Source organism: Antennarius striatus, chromosome 17 (assembly GCF_040054535.1).
Source record: "Antennarius striatus isolate MH-2024 chromosome 17, ASM4005453v1, whole genome shotgun sequence".
NCBI classification, from domain to species: domain Eukaryota; kingdom Metazoa; phylum Chordata; class Actinopteri; order Lophiiformes; family Antennariidae; genus Antennarius; species Antennarius striatus.
The window spans coordinates 15,245,848-15,264,993 of NC_090792.1; the positions used below are offsets into that span (position 1 = coordinate 15,245,848).

The 19,146-nt window shown below is 36.4% G+C and overlaps 2 protein-coding genes across 2 annotated transcripts; one reads left to right on the forward strand and one right to left on the reverse strand.

Moving 5' to 3' along the window:
• Positions 1–31: 31 nt before the first annotated feature.
• On the reverse strand, positions 32–3,267 carry ypel5 (yippee-like 5). The gene is made up of 3 exons (XM_068338806.1): positions 3,132–3,267; positions 2,231–2,401; positions 32–2,111 (listed from the first exon to the last, which is right to left on the reverse strand). The coding sequence occupies exons 2-3, from the start codon at positions 2,369–2,371 to the stop codon at positions 1,887–1,889; spliced, it is 366 nt and encodes a 121-aa protein (XP_068194907.1). The 5' UTR covers positions 2,372–2,401; positions 3,132–3,267; the 3' UTR covers positions 32–1,886.
• A 2,672-nt stretch (positions 3,268–5,939) lies between these two features.
• On the forward strand, positions 5,940–18,603 carry LOC137610988 (phospholipase B1, membrane-associated-like). Its single transcript, XM_068338921.1, has 43 exons — positions 5,940–6,016; positions 6,591–6,646; positions 6,749–6,812; positions 6,907–6,970; positions 7,087–7,121; positions 7,663–7,729; positions 7,954–7,996; positions 8,613–8,678; positions 8,771–8,836; positions 8,926–8,981; positions 9,131–9,203; positions 9,278–9,385; positions 9,534–9,587; positions 9,910–9,978; positions 10,114–10,188; positions 10,274–10,334; positions 10,420–10,478; positions 10,936–11,009; positions 11,099–11,142; positions 11,533–11,641; positions 11,766–11,817; positions 11,964–12,044; positions 12,369–12,434; positions 12,529–12,629; positions 12,720–12,801; positions 12,898–13,002; positions 13,088–13,183; positions 13,283–13,354; positions 13,458–13,535; positions 13,657–13,717; positions 13,804–13,862; positions 14,347–14,414; positions 14,506–14,549; positions 14,699–14,801; positions 14,907–14,958; positions 15,070–15,150; positions 15,897–15,962; positions 16,155–16,249; positions 16,405–16,486; positions 17,021–17,125; positions 17,223–17,318; positions 17,446–17,520; positions 17,677–18,603. The coding sequence occupies exons 1-43, from the start codon at positions 5,956–5,958 to the stop codon at positions 17,980–17,982; spliced, it is 3,330 nt and encodes a 1,109-aa protein (XP_068195022.1). The 5' UTR covers positions 5,940–5,955; the 3' UTR covers positions 17,983–18,603.
• The last annotated feature ends 543 nt before the right edge of the window (positions 18,604–19,146 follow it).

The following is a 19,146-nucleotide window of genomic DNA, read 5'->3' on the forward strand; positions in this document are numbered from 1 at the left end:
TATTTTAACACAGAAAAGGAAACATAAAAAGTTAACCAAGCAAGACCATATTTATTTAGAAATCACATCAGCGAAAAACCTTGCTATTGTCATACAAGAAATAATTTTTCCAGACCAATCAATATCAATACATAATGAGATGAAAGTAAATAAAATCAGAATCATATAAAATAAAACAAATAAAAGAAATGACGCGTCAATAAAATGGTCAAAGCAAACATCAAAATATTATTCTGCAAAATACTCTCATCGCCACTGGCTGTCCTCTGCACAGACTTGTACTGTAGGTTTGAATCGTTCCAGTTCCCCCCTGAAGCTTTTACATTTGACTGCGATTTTTGCAGGAATGGGTTTCGTGATCCTGCATGACTGTTTAAAGGTGTCTCCAGTGGGGCCTGGAAAAGTGTAGTATGAGATGGCACAATGCCACACTAGGGCCATGATGCTGAGCTATAACACACTCCAAAGAGAACCTCAAAGGTGATGAAATAATTTGAAAATTTGACATCTTGGTCAAAATCGTCATACGATACTGACAATGGAAAAAATGGAGGCTCTGTCTGAAAAGACAAAGGCTCAGCTTTGAAGTCTAATACTTCATTAAAGCTTGTTTGGCCTTATGTTGTAAGAAACAAGTCATCTAAGTAAAAAATGGGCCTTAAGTGCCCTTGGATTATGAATAAAGTATGGGTCACCAAGTAGGAGATGGAATTTCCAGTAAGTTGTCTTTAAATAAAATTACTCATAATTAACTTAATTAATTAACATACTTTGAGGGAAGTTTCCAGCATTGTTATGCATTTGCCCAAAGCTTTTCTTCTTCAACTTGTTTTCATGACCCATCCTTTCATAATCCTGTCCTAAAGCCGGCAGACAGCCAGTGAATATTCCTCCACCCTAGACACCCCCTGCCCCCTCACGAGTGGAAGACAATGCTCTTCATAAGTCAACAAAGGTGTGTTGCTTCTCACACGGCACATTAGATGGAAAGTGGTGGAAACGAATTGAACAGTAACATCAATTGTATCATTGACTATTGTTCAGATCACTTCCACACTATCAACTACAATGACTGGACAAAAAAGCCACTTGGCTTACATTCCTAAACTGTTTAAATCCAAATAAATACACAAAATTTGAGCCAGATCTAAATAAAACCTGCATCATGGTCAAAACACAATGGATATTTAAATATGACATCAATCTGTGCAGTACTTATAGCAAAATTTGGATGACAACATAAATTTGAAACACTATTACATTCAATACACTCCAAACTAATAAAAAGGATATTGACATAACAGCCCTCCTGTTCTTAATGGCATTTACTGCTCATCAGTGGGGAAAAAAACACATTAGGACAAAGTTGACAACACAATGGCACAAGCTGTTTTAAACCAACATGTAGAGTGACGCTCTTGCAGTGTAACGTGGATTTGTTACTTTGCTCATGTCTGGATGAACTCAGTCAGCTCTACTTCAACCATTTATCTAGATAAAAAACAACAACCAGGTGGTTTTTGTCACGACTGTGTATTACCAAGTACATGTACCATATTAAAAGTGTAGAGCAAGCTTTGCGCACAGCTGGTGAACTTTGTGGCCATACATGAGCACTGATGTAAGTGAAGTTACAACTTCCTGTCTGTCTGTCTCCCCTGTTTATGGGCTGGTGCCGTTAATCAGGAAGTATTTCAAGAAAGCCTATTCAGCAAGATTAAAACCAACAAACCAATCTTGTAATCAGCAGCGGTCATTGGTCCGAGACAAGGAAGAGGTGTGAAGGGGCAAAGCTTAAACTTCACTGACTGTTGTCTGTAGGTGGTGGTAGTGTGCAGTGCAGAGGCAAGTGGATAAGGGAGAGGAGTCAATCAAATTTTAGGGGCTCAAGAGTTATCTGAGGGGACATGCTCCTCAAAACCCTCACTCTCCCTAACCAATGCCCTCTCCAGGATGACACGTCCCTCCTTGTACCGCTGACTGTCCTCGGTGGCAAACTCATAGATCCAGCCAAGCTTGCTGTTGCAGTTCTTGCAGCTGACATCTCTTACCATGTGTCTTCCAGTGAGCATCACTCTGTCCTGCACCTCACTATACTGGAGATTCACCACCTGGGGGTTGAGACACAGGCATGCACACACATTTTGATGAAGGACAATAGGCACTTAATATGTGTGCCTTGCTTATCAGTGTGTGTGATAGGTAATCACATTACTCATTGTCTCTGTACCTTATTGAAGAGGAAAGCTCTGCCTGTGGCCCCTGTGAAGCGCGTTGAGATAAGCTCTGATCTATTGGTCAGGATGGTGTCACAGTTGGCACAGGAAAAGAGGCGCGTTCCACCAATATGGTCCAAGAAAATGCGCCCCATTGTTAATTTGTAGGTGTGATTGAACTAAGGCTAAAACAAAGGAAAAAGACAAAGACTATTACACTTTAGAAAGTTAAATAAAAATGTAAAGACAACTGAAGTCTTAACATAATATACATGAAAATGGCAGCTACCTCAAAGACTTTTTTGGACAAAGGTGAAATAAATTAAAGTGACACTGTTATGGTTTCCATACATCCAATCTAATAAAGTAATTGAACTTTCGTTTCTCAAAAAACGTTTTAATATGGTGTGTGTGTGTGTGTGTGTGTGTGTGTGTGTGTGTGTGTGTGTGTGTGTGTGTGTGTGTGTGTGTGTGTGTTGTAAAGAGAGTGGGTTGTTCAAGATCTTGATTAGAAACAAAGCAGGGATGATCCGTCTATCATGTTGGACGAACTTGCTCAAGACATGTACAACAGAAACTAATTGAATATCCAGTAACAACGATAAAATACAGATTGTAAGTCCTAATTGGCGACTACACACCTAACGTATGGAAATGAAACACATTTACTGATGTCAAACGTGATGTTGAACATTTTGGTTGATTGTTCTCGTAACCATTAACTGGCGAATTGCTGCTAGCGTTAAGTTAGCCGTCCAGCTAACAGCAAAAACGAACACAAGATGGGAACAAGTTAAATAACAAAAGTCATATTTCCTATGAGATCCGAATGATTTAATACATTAACGGTTATTTTCGGTTGTAAAAAGTGTTTCACTAGCGATGTCAACGATATTAGCTATAGGTTATACGTACATCTGTTGTTTTCTCCGTCGTCGTCCTGGCTTTGTTGTTCTTTTTCAGCTGTTCTGTTCCTGTCTGCGCTGTGCTCTGAACTAGTATCAACATCCGGTCATGACGTCATCACACAGACTGAAGCAGTCGCTGTTCTGTCTCCCACTATTGCTGTAATATCCCGCCCTAATGTCCCCCTGATTTGCTAACGTTCATGGCCAATCACCACCCACATGTTAAAATACAACCAATCCAGCAAGCAAGTGTTACAACTATAAACCAATCAGAGACAGAGTAGGGCGGGCCATGTCTTTTCAGAGTAATTTCGTAATTTAGGATCTGCCGCAAGAGTGCTCCACAAGGTGTCAGCAAAGCACTAACCTGCACAAGACAAAGCGAAAGATTTATAAAAAAAAATTTTAAGACAAGACAAGAAAGAAAGACAAGACAAGGCACAGCGAAAATAAACGCTTACACGAATGGATGACCGAAAAAAAAAATCAATCTCACAGAGACAAACACACCCTTTTGTTACCTGCAGAGTTGCTTCGGTACTAGTGACTTATAAAAAAAAACAACCCACTATTTGCCCCCATATTTAACAATTATTCTTATTTAACCAGTAGGAAAAACAAGACTCACTTAAAAAAAAAAAACCGTTTTATTAAAAAAACATTTCATACAATCTGTATTTAGTGTTTTCCCATCAATCTATGTATGTATGTATGTATGTATGTATGTATGTATGTATGTATGTATGTATGTATGTATGTATGTATGTATGTATGTATGTATGTATGTATGTATGTATGTATGTATGTATGTACGTACGTATGTATGTATGTATGTACTGTATGTACTGTATGTACTGTATGTATGTATGTATCTGTCTATCTATCTATCTATCTATCTATCTATCTATCTATCTATCTATCTATCTATCTATCTATCTATCTATCTATCTATCTATCTATCTATCTATCTATCTATCTATCTATCTATCTATCTATCTATCTATCTATCTATCTATCTATCATCATCATCATCTGCACTTTTAATATTCAAATAATATGGAGATGAATATCATAAAGACGTCAAAATGTCAAATTCCAAAAACAATACACTGTACAGTCTCTCAGTGAGGTATTGAGCATTCAGAAAGAGTGATACAATTATTTATTTCAATTCCACATATCACGTCATAAACTGCAAACTTTTTCTGCTGCTTGGTGAAAATCTGATAACTCTACCACATCAAGATAACTGTCTTTGACTCCAAAGGTCATGTTATCTGCCAAGTCAATCTCAGGACAAACTCGTAAAAGTATGTATCTTATCATATCTTAACACATCCCCAAAACTGAACCTTCAGTACTGGTTGTGAACATCAAATTACTGTGAATATAATCTTGATGAAAAAACATGCAACCCCTGGAAATCTTAAGAACCATCACTGCTGACAGTGTGTTTTATTAATGGACACTCAGTAATAAAGATTGTAAGGTAAGACAAACATTTGAAAAATTACATGTCTCCAAAACATTGAAGCAAATGTTTCTTTTTATTGATGCTGCCTGCTGACTCTACTGAAAAAGTGTGTTATTTATGTCTGGCTGAAAGTCAGCATATCACTGCCAGACAAGTACACATCATTAATTTAACAAAAAAAAACAATAAAATTGCCCACCAAGTATTATCTGAATGGGTTCTTTTGCATGTGGTGATTCAAATAATGAGAGAATACTTTCCTAATTCACGTCAGTTGTTATTATGCCATGTTCCAGTGGTTAATTGTAGACCATTCAACTTATTCCTTTGCACTGATGTACCAAAACACCTGCAATTTGCTTAAACGATAGAAAAATTATTTCATCTTGTCTGAGTGACAAACATATTTTCCACAGATTTCTTCTTTTTTTTAGTCTTATTTCTCACTAAATTAGTCACGGTGAATGAGGGAAGTTGTATTTATGATGTATGTTTATATGAAATTATAACTATCTCAATAGGACAGCTGTAGCTCTATGGTTGTTTGAGGTTTTACACCCAAATGATTTTTATTATGAATCAGAAATGTGTTCATTTTACTGGAAAATCACTCTGGTTACTATCACTGAGTCCACAAACTCTGTCCTGATCCTTCTAAAGATGGACGAGCTTTAGGAGATGTCATTGAGACCAAAACATAAACAAACAAAAACTCTCTGTAATACCTTAAATAAATTTAAGAATAAAATTGAAAAACTGAAAATTGAGAGATTATACAGCCTCTTACTAATATACAGTATATTTACATTTTTTATAGTCTTTCTATACAGTTTTTTGATATATTTCTCTTCTGTCAAAATGTATTTTTTTTAATAAACAATTACTGATTTCTAAACCTTAATTGTATGCTATGAATTTTTTTTGACATGGTGATCATATACTGTGATGGCCACTATAAACATAATCTGATAATTTGTCATTACAGTCTGTAATACAAACAGAGGATATCCTGTAGATTACTTTAAGTGTATGTCGCGCAGATACCCTTCAACAACGAGAACGCTGAGACAGAGAGGATGATTTCTAGTTTGGTTGCCTGCCATTGATTTAAACTGATTAGAGATATGATTTGACTGGAAATGAAAGAGGAATAGCATTTTTTTTTTGTCCATCAGAAGTGGTAATCCTCTTCTCTTTCCTTCCTGGGAACTCTTTTTTTCTCCGCCTGTTTGTCAGTGCAGGGTACTTTTACAATCAGTGAAAGCTTACAGTCATTCTTTGTCTGAGGTTGAAGGGAAAAGAGGAGTGTATTACACAAACCCCTCAGTGTGGAAGGCGCTCAGTATCTCACCACATCATGGCTAGAGCTGCACTCCTGTTTCTGGCAGCTTATGTTGCATCCTGCGCTCAGTGTACAGGTAAACTACAGGATATTTCACAATTTTTTTTATACGGATTTATTTCTTACCGTTTTATACCTTTAAGTGCAATCGCCAAGTTGTATAAAGAGATTATAATGAATCAATAACTGCCAGTGTGTTTTTATTTAGAATTAATATACACCATAGATGTATTGTGTTTTTATTTGGCAAAATATGACTAAAAGTTCTAATTATCTGTGTAACCAAGTGTGTTTAAGAATAAAGAAGTTGTTGACAACATCCCTGTTAGTTATACTGTATATGCAGCACATGTTCAATCCGCACACATGGGTTTGGAATGCAATTATAACAAGAGTAGACTGCACACATTTGTCACCCAGAGTGATTAGTTATATTCAGTAATATTGATCACTGTCTTCATGCATGAACATTGTAGGATAATTATGAAAAAAATTAAGGCATCATCTTTGGAGAAAATGTTCTGACTCAACAAAAGGAAAACTTATATGAAGATTATTTTAAGAGAAAATAGTGAGAATAATGTTGAAGGTTTTTTTTTCTGACATGTGTAGTTTTCCTTTGTTTTTGTTTTAATTTTTTTAAAATTTAGACACCATCAGTGCTGATGTACGAAAAAAAGGCCAGTCAACAGACACATCAGAAGTGGTACTGCAGGCCAATTTTGACTAAATTCATTAAAATGTAATTTTATAATATTCTTTATGTACTGTTATAAATACTGATGATATATGAATGTTTTTGGTACAGGCAGAAAATTACATGCCAATACTCTGCTCACCAGTCCACACCACCTTACCGTTGACCTCTTCAGGTATACTGCACTGTATACTGTAAATGTCATCAACAAAAAAATTTATCTAATTGCCAGTTCAAATGATTGAAGTCTTCGTTCTTCTCTTCATCAGTTCACACTCTCAAACCCGATGATATCTCAGCTGTGTCTTACTTGGGATCACTTCCCTCCAATAGGTATGAAAAGAAATGTATCGTTTTTGGAATACTGAATGCACCACCCAAACGCCAACAAATGCAGAACATACTCATTTCAACCATCAGTCAATCTGAACAATTTTCTTCATCATTAGGCTTGAGGTATCCAAAGTGGTCAGTAGAGTAGCTGGTAAGTATTACTCACATCCTTTTCTGAAGGAATATAACATGTTGCATGTTAGTGTTGGTTTGGACCATAATGCTGAATTCTCGATTTAGTTGTATAATTTCTTTGAGTATAATTAATTTGTATTTGTACTTTAAATACATCAGTTCTGGTCTTTTGATTTTATTGTGTCCAAGTCTCTAATCACAACCCATCATTTATTAACTTGGTGTGGATAAAAACAGACACTTCTCACACTATTTGGGAATTAACTGAGATATGTCATCAAAAGCATTTACAGTTTGATGAGAGTTCAGTTGAAGGCCGTAGTCAAGACCATGTCATAGTTTGGGCATTCTTCTTTATCTCTGAGGATAAGAAAGTGTGCCATAAACTAAGGTTGTTGAACCCCATTTCACATAAAAGCAATCAAAAGTGGCAACAAAAAGCTTTTATTCTTTTTCATAAGGGGAATTACAGTAATGCAGTAATCAACTGTCTGGTTGTATCAAAATTACACATACAACATATTAACTCTATCTCACTGTTTCTGTGTGGTGACTAGAGTTGCTGTCCATGTTTAACCCCGAGGTTATCACTCACTATACTGAACAGACCACACTGCAGCCCAGGTAACACTCACTGACAGTCACAGTCATGAATGTTGTCAAAGCATATTAATGCATGCACATGTCACTGAAATACGTGTGTGTGTGTGTGTGTGTGTGTGTGTGTGTGTGTGTGTGTGTGTGTGTGTGTGTGTGTGTGTGTGTGTGTGTGTGTGTGTGTGTGTGTGTGTGTGTGTGTGTGTGTGTGTGTGTGTTGCATGCACATGTGTGGTGTGTGTGTGTTGCAGAAACTTACTAGAGGAAGCTGCATCTCTCCCTCTTTCACAACAGGTATGGGTTAATCCTCTCTCAGCAATGTTGTGGAATACAATGCATTTCACAAAGAGATTTTCTGCACTGAGGATGGTCAAGGAGATATCTGTTCATACAGTACCTCTGCTGCAAATAGTCATTAATTATATTAAATGATAACATTTTACGTAACAATTCATGTATGGACTCAATAAAAAATATTCTTAATAAGAGGGTTTTAGAAATAGGTGATGATGATGATGATGATGATGATGATGATGATGATGATGATGATGATGATGATGATGTTGATGATGACGATGACGATGACGATGACGATGATGACGAAGCTGCAAAGTCAAACTAATTTTGTCTTGACAGTAGCTTTTCTAAGTGTTAATCTGTTTATGTTTTCTTCTCCGCATTTCTGAAATTGTATTGGTGTCGTGTTACATTTTGGTCACACATGAATTTTTCTCAATCCTCTGCCTTCTTCCACCATCCGAAGTCGTTACAGTCAGGTTGAATCTAAAGCTCACATTTTACCATAATTGTTGATTTGGATTTTGCCCATGTAGGGTGTGAGAATCTGTACATCAACAGAAACTTGGTGCAGAAATGTTTGCTCACTTCACTTTATCATCTCTTTTTACAGACCACAGACTGGAATCTTGTGCTACTCTTTGTCCCGGCAGATTCCATGTGTTCATGTTCATCTGATGTAAGATTTCCTGCTTTAACAAAATAATTTTGTTTTGTTGAAGCATTCATTAGAGATTGTAAAAGACCCTATGACCATTTTATTCACTTCAGGTCGCTGCAGATGTTAAAGCTACTGTGCAGGAGGTGGAAGCCGCTCTGCAGCTGTTGAAAAAAAGGGTATTGTGCTTTTGCTGAATATGGTTTTACAGTGAAATGACAGAATATTTTCAAGATATTAATCTGAAATGCTGATTTTATCTTTACAGTTGCATCGCACTTTAGTTCATGTTGCAATTTGGAGCACAGCTTATCATCAGGAAAAGTGAGTGTTTTGAATTAAGATACTAAAAGCTAGAAATAACTTGTAATAATTATAGCATGCATATATAGTCTATATTATAGCCTTCTGGTTGTGATCTATCATCCATCTTCTTGTAATGCATGTGGCAGAAACACATTTGCTTTGTTAAGCAGGTGTGAGTGTATGAGAGATGAAATGATCAACCAGAAACTGCATAAAGCAACACTTCTGACAACACTACAGGTAACAGGTCACAGCTTGTGTCTTGCGATCATCTCATATGATTATATCTAAATACAAATTCTATTTGTTTTCAGGACTCTTTAAGGCATGTCTTAGAAAATCCAATGTGGCACAGCGAACAGGAAGATTTCACTGCAGTGTTGCACTCTGTCCCAATTATCCTTCATCAGATCTCAAACACTGTAAGTAAGGAAAAGCTATTTTCAGATTTCAGCCGTAATCAACAATCCTGTTGCTGTAAATTATATTGCCCACTTCCCGCTAGTTATGCATGGAAAACCCTTGGCGTGGCTAATATATAACTAGAATGCATTGTGTGTTTCTTTGCAGGAGAACACATGGAATGAACCAAACCAATTGGCAATACAGCTATGGACAAACTTGGTAAGTTCTTACTAAAAAAAATCCCTGAGTAATGTTTTAGTGCACAGTGTACAAATGCAGGATGTCTCCAAATATCAATCTATTTGTTGCTGAAATTCTGTCAATTGCCGCACATTTACTTCTCCGATAAGATTAGACAAAAGATGTACTTAAAGATAAACATGATGAATTTATTCTCTAACATGGCTTTCTCCAGGCTTTATCGTTACAGATCATTATGTTGATAGCAGAATTATGTAATTTGTGCTGATGCTCTGTGCTGATTGGCTGGTCGGAGAGGCCCACTTGACTCTAAAATGTTATCATAATCTTCCCACACTAGCTTCAGCCATCGATAGGTCAGCCAGAGGTCATGGACAGCACTGTCATGACTATTCCCTGCCCTAGCCAGGTGAGGATTGCTATCCCATAATGCACTTCATGGATCAACACAAAATGTAGAATAATCATTCAAGATATGACGCAGTCATGTCAGAAATATCACAGACTTTTAACCTGATAACAAGGTTTTCTTCTTACTTCCCAGGACCGACCCTTCCTGCGGACACAAAGAAATTCTCCCACTGAAAGAGAAGAGAATTTCTCCATGCGAGTCGATCCAGTGAGCTTTAACACTCATCCTCAGAGCTTGAGGATAATTCCAGAACATACAGTTCAACTTATTTGGATGTGTTTTGTATTTACAGGTTATGGGTACTGAGATACATTGCAAAGAAAGAAGTCCCTCTCCCACTACACCCAATTCAGGTAAAATCTCTATTTTTACCATTTATTCTGAGAATATATTCTGGTAATATGATGAAAATAAGATCAATAATTCCTTTATTTGTAGTTCATGACCTCAGACCTGGTGATATCAAGGTTGTGGCAGCAGTAGGTGACTCTCTGACTGTGAGTTATTCCCTTCTTCCACCTTTGTATTTTTTCCGGTAGTCTACATTTATATTTTAAAATATACATATCCAAAATGGGCATGGTTGTAGAAGAGGATGAATTGTACTTGAAATAAAAAGTATTGGAAATAATACGATGCCACTGCATCTAACTGTATATGCATGCTAATGCAATTGTAGACAATCTTTATGAACAACGATTGCAGATATTAGATAATGTTATAGAAAACTGCTGCAGATGAATTTTGTGAATTTTATTCACCTCAACTGGTGTGTCTCCTCTTTCACACAACTTATCAAATCAAATCTACTGAGCTCAGTAGCTCTGCTCTACTGCTGTGTAACCTGTCTTGAGGAAGAAGGACAAAAAGGGCATGGATTGAATAAGAAGGGTCACAGAGAAATTTCAGATGCATCTTTAAAGTTAAGAAGTTATAAATATCTGTTTCCTGCAGGCAGGCAGTGGGGTGGGTGCAGAGACAGACAACCTTCTATTAGTGATTAATGAGTACAGAGGACTGTCATGGAGGTAAGATAAGTTAGTACTCCTTTGTTCTAATGATATTTGTGTTTTGTCAGTTGTATTTTAAACTAAAGATCTCTCACTTCTGTTTATAGCATCGGTGGTGATGAAAATATTACCACTGTGACAACACTGCCAAGTATGTTTGCTTGTTTTCCAAAACATAAATAATAGCTTTGCCTAAAATTAAATGCTAACGGAGGCTAAGTGATCACTGGTTAGTTGTGTTACTAATAATGGTTCATCAGCATCACTGTCCAGATATTTAAATAATAAATCATACAGTAACAAGGAATGAGGAGAATGAAAAAAAGTATAGGAATTTTATTCTTAGTTTGAGATCATCTTGTTGTGATTTAATCAAAAAACAGATATTGAATTCAGTTGGGGTTTTTTCCCAGAATGTAATTTTATTCTTATTATTTTAGTTTTATTTTATTGTGTTCCAAATAAAGGCCATACCATTGATATGTGTCTGCGTGTCGGTGAATAAAATCCTGAAAGTGGTTCTTCTCTTTCCGATCTGCAGACATCCTCAGGGAGTTTAACCCCTCCCTGACCGGCTTCTCTTTGGGAATAGGTAATAAGGACTCTCCTCAAGCTTTCCTTAATCAGGCTGTACCAGGAGCAAAGAGTGGGTTAGTCATAATATGTACCTTCTGAACTTGGCACAGTAAATTTTAGCAGAACCTTGGCATGCAGAGCCATAAATATGAATATAAATACAAATTTTCAACAATTTTTTTGTTTGTTTATTTCCAGTGATTTGGTACAACAGGTGCGCGTCCTGGTGGACAAAATGAAAAATGATTTGGTAAGACTGGTGAACTATGGTAGAATCATATGCATACAGTAGATGTGTGTTATGCAAATATAAATGTTATGTAGTGTAACTATAATCTCAGTTCTGTTTTTGTGCTTACTAAATGAAGAAAGGATTTGCCTTTATTCTCTTTGCAGCGCATTAATTTTCATGATGACTGGAAAGTGATCACCGTGTTTATTGGGGGCAATGACATATGTGACTTTTGCACAGACAGTGTAAGTATTATTCTCATCATATTCTTAATGATGTTATGCGGTACTTTAATTTCATACAGTTACTGAGACTTTCTAGCATAGGATGGAAAAATAGATGCAGTCTGTTTACATATCAAAAAAATGTTGATGAAGGTTTTAAGCCGTAACAATTTGTTACATATCTACACTCAACACTCAAATCAACTTTTATTGATTTCTCACTTGTTTCCTGAAGTGGAATAGAACATCATGTCTCTCAATATTCTAAATATAAATTGCAAAAAAAATTCCAAAACCTTCATAGACAAATAAAAATCACCATAAACCATCTATTTCTCCCCATAGATCTTTTTCTCACCTAGAAATGTGGTTAAGCGTGTCCAACAAGCTCTGGACATCCTCCACAGTGAGGTATGTTTCCATGAACCCCCCCATACAAACTCATCGCATGTCAACAAGTCTTGATGACAGGCAGCCTGAAAATTAATTCTTCTGTATAATTCAGGTTCCTCGTGCCATTGTCAATCTGGTGGAGATGATACACATTGTGCCACTGCGTGAGCTACACAATGAAAGAAGCCTGGGCTGCCCCACATGGCTTGTAAGGTGAGAGATGCTTGATTGTTTTAAAGATCAGTAAAATAAAAAATGGACTGATAAAATAATTATTTAACAGTTTTTATGTTTATGGTTCAGTTTGATCTGCCCCTGCATACTGAAACCTAAAGAGGGATCTGCTGAACTCCAGAAGGTCAAAGATTACAATAAGGCCTATCAGGTACAGCAGAACGACTCACAATTATTTTTTTTAATAAAAGTCAAGTCAAACAGTTAATTTCTTCAATCTTTAAAATTCCACTGCCTGTATTTCCAGGATTCAATGAGAGCTCTGGTTGACTCTGGACGCTATGACACACATGACAACTTCACTGTGGTACTGCAGCCCTTTCTGAGGGAGATTTACCTTCCCAGACTCGACGTAAGCCCTGACGCATCTGCATTAAATGGTATTCTCATTTATTCTACTTCTCTTTTCATTAGTTTCGATTTCCTTCCCCCACTAGGATGGCCGACCTGATCGTTCGTTCTTTTCACCTGATTGTTTTCATCTGAGCCAGAAAGCTCACACTCTCCTGGCTCGCGCTCTTTGGAACAACATGGTAGTAATTTGTTTTCCACATATTTTTGCATGTTTTATTTGTTTGCTCCTTTGTTTCATGTGCAATAATCTAAAATAAATGAAATTCACTATGTCTTAGTTAGAGCCAGTGGGTAACAAGACTGTAACTCAAGACTTTGAGGCTGGAATTGATTTGAAGTGCCCCACTGAGGTAACTTTCTCCACAGGTTTCAATTTAAAACTGTTTTTGGCATTTCGGTGCAGTAACAGGTTTTTTGTTTTCTTTATTATTACTTTTTTGTCTAATTTATTAGACAAATCAATTTTTTAGGACTGCTCTCAACAGCAACTACACCTTTCCAGATCCTCAACCCACCTCTGCACCTGTCACTGTAGGTGTCTAGTTCTTTCATACCCAACACAACTTCAGAATGACAAGTCATGTCATTCATGCATAGCATAGAATTATAGATTGGTAATACCTTAAACAAATTTATCCCTGTCATTCTTTAGAATTGGGGCAGTGACTTTTCTTGTGTTAACACCGCTCCGTCCGACACTGTGCCCACTTCAGGTAAGAATTTAAGTTTGCATTGTTTTTAGTTTGCTTTATAATAGGAACGTTGTATGTAAAATCTGCTTGTGTTGATCTTTTCTAAGCTCATAGGGTGCGACCAGCTGACATAAAAGTTGTGGCTGCTCTTGGGGACTCTTTAACAGTAAGTCTGCACAAAAGAATGTGATGGAAGGTTTTTAAAGGTAATGTTCAGCGTTCTTTAAAATAGCTGTCTTTATTTACCATTATTCTTTCGGAATTCCTTTTGTATTTTGTGTTTTCTGTTGAATACTTTGACTGCATGTAATAAATAAAATAATAAATAAATAATGAAATTCCTTTTTTATATTACGTGATGATTATTTCATAAATACGTCAAGGAATTATATAATGTTAACTTTCACTGATGTGCTTGTGAGAAAGATATAGTCACTTTTTTATGGACATTATAAAATCCAAATTAATATATCTTATATTCATTCATTGTAGTAGTGGAAATGAGGTCTTTGAATGACAAATAATAATGTGCATAGGTCACTTTTTACTTGGATACCAAAACATATAAGCTGGGATAACATTATGAATTTCGACAAAGAAAAAGTCTGGACACATGTGTCTTTTGTCTAATCATTTTCTTTTTCATTTAGACCGGCTTTGGGGCAAAGGCAAAGAATCTGCTGCAGCTTATAACAGAGTACAGGGGGGTGTCGTGGAGGTGAGACATATTGGACAAGCTATAAACATGCCAGATTTGTGTATATTGCATTTTTCTTCTTTGTTGTTATTATTTCTTTTTCATTAATCAGCATTGGAGGGGACAAAAATCTTGAGAGTGTCACAACGTTACCAAGTAAGTTCAAAGCTTTGTCCAGCCTGCAATTTTTTTTTTTTGACATATCAAGATCACTTTAAGATCGCTAGATGGCAGAGTTGGACCTTTATGAATCTAGTATTTTGCCTCTTGTGCAGTAATTTCTTTCCCCCCTTTTTTTGCATTAGATATTCTCAGGAAATTTAACCCTAAAGTCAAAGGAATGTCAACAGGACAGGGGAAATTGGGACAGATTGGCTTCAACATGGGTGTATCAGGAGCTAAAATAACGTGAGCTATGGAATTATTTTTTTCTTTTTTGGATATTGCAGTGTCATGTAACTTCAGCTTTCTTTTAAGCATTTTTTAAACTCAGGAAAATTTCATTTCATATAGTGGAATCCCAGGCCAGGTCCGACGCCTCATTGATACCATGAAAAATGACTCTGTGAGTTTAATGCCTGGTAGTACTGCATAATAATGTGTGCATAAATTTTAACATCTGAATTAGCAGAAATGTCATCTCTGACCCAATCTTCTTTCTGACGTTCTCTCTTAGAATGTAGATTTTGAAAATGACTGGAAGCTAGTGACCCTCTTCATCGGAGGCAATGACTTGTGTCAGTACTGTAATGACCGAGTGAGTAGGTCCATGATGACCCATTTGATGAAATACATTTTCAAATAACTCCGCTACCTTCCTCCTGTAACATAGAGGCAAAACGCTGCAGTATTGTGTGGCGCCCTGTGTATAGAGCTGCCTTATGATATCACTCTCCACACAGGCTGCTCACTGGAGCAGAATAATCAAGCTTTGTGAACAACCGTCCTCTGATTGTTTTATTGTGTCAGAGTAAGATCACAGCAGACATGCTTCCTTTTCAATGAGCACATTCTACCCCTTTCTCTCTCTCTCTCCTCTGTCCATTTGACTGCATTAGACAAGCTCACAAGGCACAGCCACAGGCCTTGTTCTCAAAGATGCATAAACAACACAGATCAACCTCATCCTCTCTTGCTCGTCTCTTTCCACTCTCATTTTTCATTCATTTTGCTTTTCCTCCCTCTTTCCTCTGACAGTGCAGTCTCTTTCTTTAATGGATATATTTTAAAGCAAAATGTCAAAGTACAGCATCCATTTAAAATGAACTGTGAGACAGTGTTGGTGACAGTTTATATAGGGTCAGTTGTTGCTTGTACACTCAAGCATGTTGCACGATTGAAATGTGTTTCGTAGCACCATTCTTGGCCAGATTCTTTGATATGTACAGTAATTACCCTGTTGTTAGCTTAGCTTTAACAGAAAGCAAATGAAAAAAACAGCTCAAGGATATATGTTACATGCATGTGTGTAATCTCATCATTCCTGTGATCTCAAAACTACAGGCTTCTCTGTCACCACAGAACTATAGCCATCATATGATGACAAGCTTGGATATACTTTACAAAGAGGTAAAATTATGTCAGGTGACACTTCATCATTCTGAAAAATCATACTTTGAAGAAATTAAATTAAAATAATGTATTGTTTCCTTTCCCTGATTCAATGTTTTCCATTTATTTATTTCTCTTCACTAAATTTTACAAGTGAAAAATATTTTTGCCACTTTTCAAAACTGTTCTTAAATTGATTTCTGGTCATAGGTTCCCAGGATGATTGTCAATGTCATGGACATCCTGGAACTTGAAGGTCTTCGGAGGATTAAGAGAGACAGCCTGGGGTGCAGTCTGATACAGAAGTATGTTCAAAAACATCTAGGTCCAATAAATCCACAACCATTGTTAAAACATTATATTTCATCCTTTAATGAATAACAGATTTGATTTTGTTTGATGCAAGAAGTAGCGTCATGTATCAGTTTGTTCTTGTCTCATTTTCTCATTTGATTCTCAGGTTTGTCTGCCCGTGCTTCTTGTTACCAGGAGACGACTCTCCAGAGCTGGCGGAAGTGAAACGGATCAATCGGGAACTACAGGTTAGCAGACAGGAATCACTCAGCTGGGAAGTACTGTAATGCATAATTCATATTTCAAGTTTTATAACTCTGTGTTCAAACATAAAAATACATTAATATAAAATACTGTTAATGATGCCATTATTATCACTGCCAGTGTTAGCAAGTCATGAGAACAGGATGTTGTTCAATTCTGTACTACCTCTATTAATTACAATAATGTCTATGATGATGCTAAATCATATTCAGTTGTGATATATTTGTGAAAATTACAATTATATGAATGTGTCCATGGCTATGACTCATGACTATGATTCAGCCTCTAAAGAGGCAAATGTTTATTTGTAGTCACCTTAAACGTGAATTTAATATGTGATAATGCAAACATCGCTTTGTGATATAATGGTTTGCAGTCAATTGTGGTCTTATATGCAATTTACTCAAGTGCAACATGGAAACTACAAAACTCCACTGCACGTATGCTAAGGATGGACAGTAGTTAAAGCCCCTTAAGATTCTGGATTTTGAAGACAGCATTTGTGGCATCTCTTTCAGATTGAGACAGAGAGATTGGTGTATGGAGGACGCTATGACAACCGGGAGGACTTTGCCGTAGTGGCGCAGCCCTTTTTTAAGAACACCAATGTTCCTTTGGATGCTGTAAGATGTTGTTGCATCTCATACCTCTGCTGCTCTCTTTAGATATATGCAGATATTTTCTTTGAAACTGTAACAAGCCTTTCCATTTTTCCACCAGGACAGCAGACCTGACTCCACCTTCTTCTCTGAGGACTGTTTCCACTTCAGCGAACGGGCACATGCACAAATGGCCGCAGCTCTTTGGAATAACATGGTGAGTGGTTAGAAACAGTGGAAGGGTAAATGCTCAACAAGGGAAGCCATTTTTCCCATTTAAAAAATTTATTCATAAAAAAGCCAAAGATGTCCTGTCTGATTTCTCTTCTGTTTTTCACTTGTAGTTGGAACCAGTGGGTAAAAAACAGACATACAACAATTTTACAAATGACAGAAATAACATCCGGTGTCCCACCGAGGTAAGAAAGCTGCCATACAAGCAACTATTCTCAATTCCTAAGAGTGATCCAGTTGTGACTTATCTCAACAATTTGTACAAAATTGCATGAACATCTTATGAAAGTAAATGTGACTGAGGAGAAGTCCTCCACTCTTGTTCACTTCTCGTATTTCAGGAGCATCCTTACATTTTCACAAAAGTGAACAGCTTGCCCAGTTTACCCACCACCACAGCACCCATAACAGACGGCACAGCTTCAGCTCACAGCTCCATGACCACCAGCAGCACAACACAAAGCACAGCCCTGCCTCTTCAGCCTGATTGCACAGATCATGTGCCGGCATGGCTTGCTGCTGTGCTGGCAGCAGTAGGTCTTCTGATAGGTTGCGGCGTCACCTGGCTCCTCCTTTTCTGCATACGAAAGAGAAGCAAGAAACAGATGATGTCTACCGTGGAGATGAAGGGCACAGTATTTTTTTAACTCTGCTTATAATATCTTTCATAGTGTTGTTACTCAAGGGATGATTTATGAAATGATGGTAGAAAGCATTTTGTTTGTAGTCATGATCAGAAATTTTTTTAAAAATAAGGACAAACAAGGAGTCCCTGTTGATTATTGTACTTCTACCACAGTACATACTACTGGATGTCTGGGTGGAAAAGCTACACCAAGTGTTTAGTTAAGGAAACATTAACTAAGAAAATGGAATGACACTCCATCATAAGCACTGAAATTGAAAGCTTCCTCAAACTGAAAAATGTGTTTAAATTTGTGCAATGTAATGCCACTTATTAGAATTCCCAACCATATGGTTATGTGTGCAATTAGTCTTAGTAAATTCAATTTACAACTTTCAAATATTCCGTTTTTTACTAATTGAAAATATCTTCTTGGATTTAATCATTTTTCTATAGCTTTTCAAATTAATGTGTTGTAGGAAAGCACACCATACTTACCTCAAAATCTACTTTTTAAGTACTTGAATTCACTTGTTGTAGTTGAGTTGTCTGGATGTGTCATCAGTGCTCTCTTCGTCACAAGTACATACAATATGAGCCTGTGTCCAATTTGTATGCTGGTAAATAATTTAAAATAAAATGTAACGAGTCGTTCTTTTTATTTTACGTCTGTTATAAAAATTGATTGTATGTGTTTGGTCATTATATATCATGATATTTATACAGAGTAGTGTGACTGCTCAAGAATCATGTGGTTACAATTATCAACATATATGGTAATAAATCTTTTTGCATTAAAGCACATGCATGAGTAGCTCCGTATCATAAATAACAAACCACCAAATTTAAAAATTTAAAAGTGACAGTTGATCATTTTTTAAATATGGTTAAAAAAAAAAGTAAACTGTGTGTGTGTGTGTGTGTGTGTGTGTGTGTGTGTGTGTATATATATATACATATATACCCATATATATATATATACACCCATATATATATATATATATATATATATTTCTTTTTTGATCCTACCCATATATATATATATATATATATATATATATATATATATATATATATATATATATATATATATATATGGGTAGGATCAAAAAAGATAAATAAGTAGATTTTGTGGTGATATTTATTATGTCATATTTTTTGGTATTGTGGTGACATTTATTATTTC

Bases quoted from the DNA above. Each gene is read 5' to 3' on its own strand.
- ypel5 (XM_068338806.1), bottom strand. From the start codon at position 2,371: ATGGGGCGCATTTTCTTGGACCATATTGGTGGAACGCGCCTCTTTTCC. The intron at 2,112-2,230 runs GTACAGAGACAA...CTCAACCCCCAG, and splicing joins GAGCTTTCCTCTTCAATAAG to GTGGTGAATCTCCAGTATAG.
- LOC137610988 (XM_068338921.1), top strand. From the start codon at position 5,956: ATGGCTAGAGCTGCACTCCTGTTTCTGGCAGCTTATGTTGCATCCTGC. The intron at 9,204-9,277 runs GTAACAGGTCAC...ATTTGTTTTCAG, and splicing joins CACTTCTGACAACACTACAG to GACTCTTTAAGGCATGTCTT. The intron at 14,802-14,906 runs GTGAGCTATGGA...CATTTCATATAG, and splicing joins GTATCAGGAGCTAAAATAAC to TGGAATCCCAGGCCAGGTCC.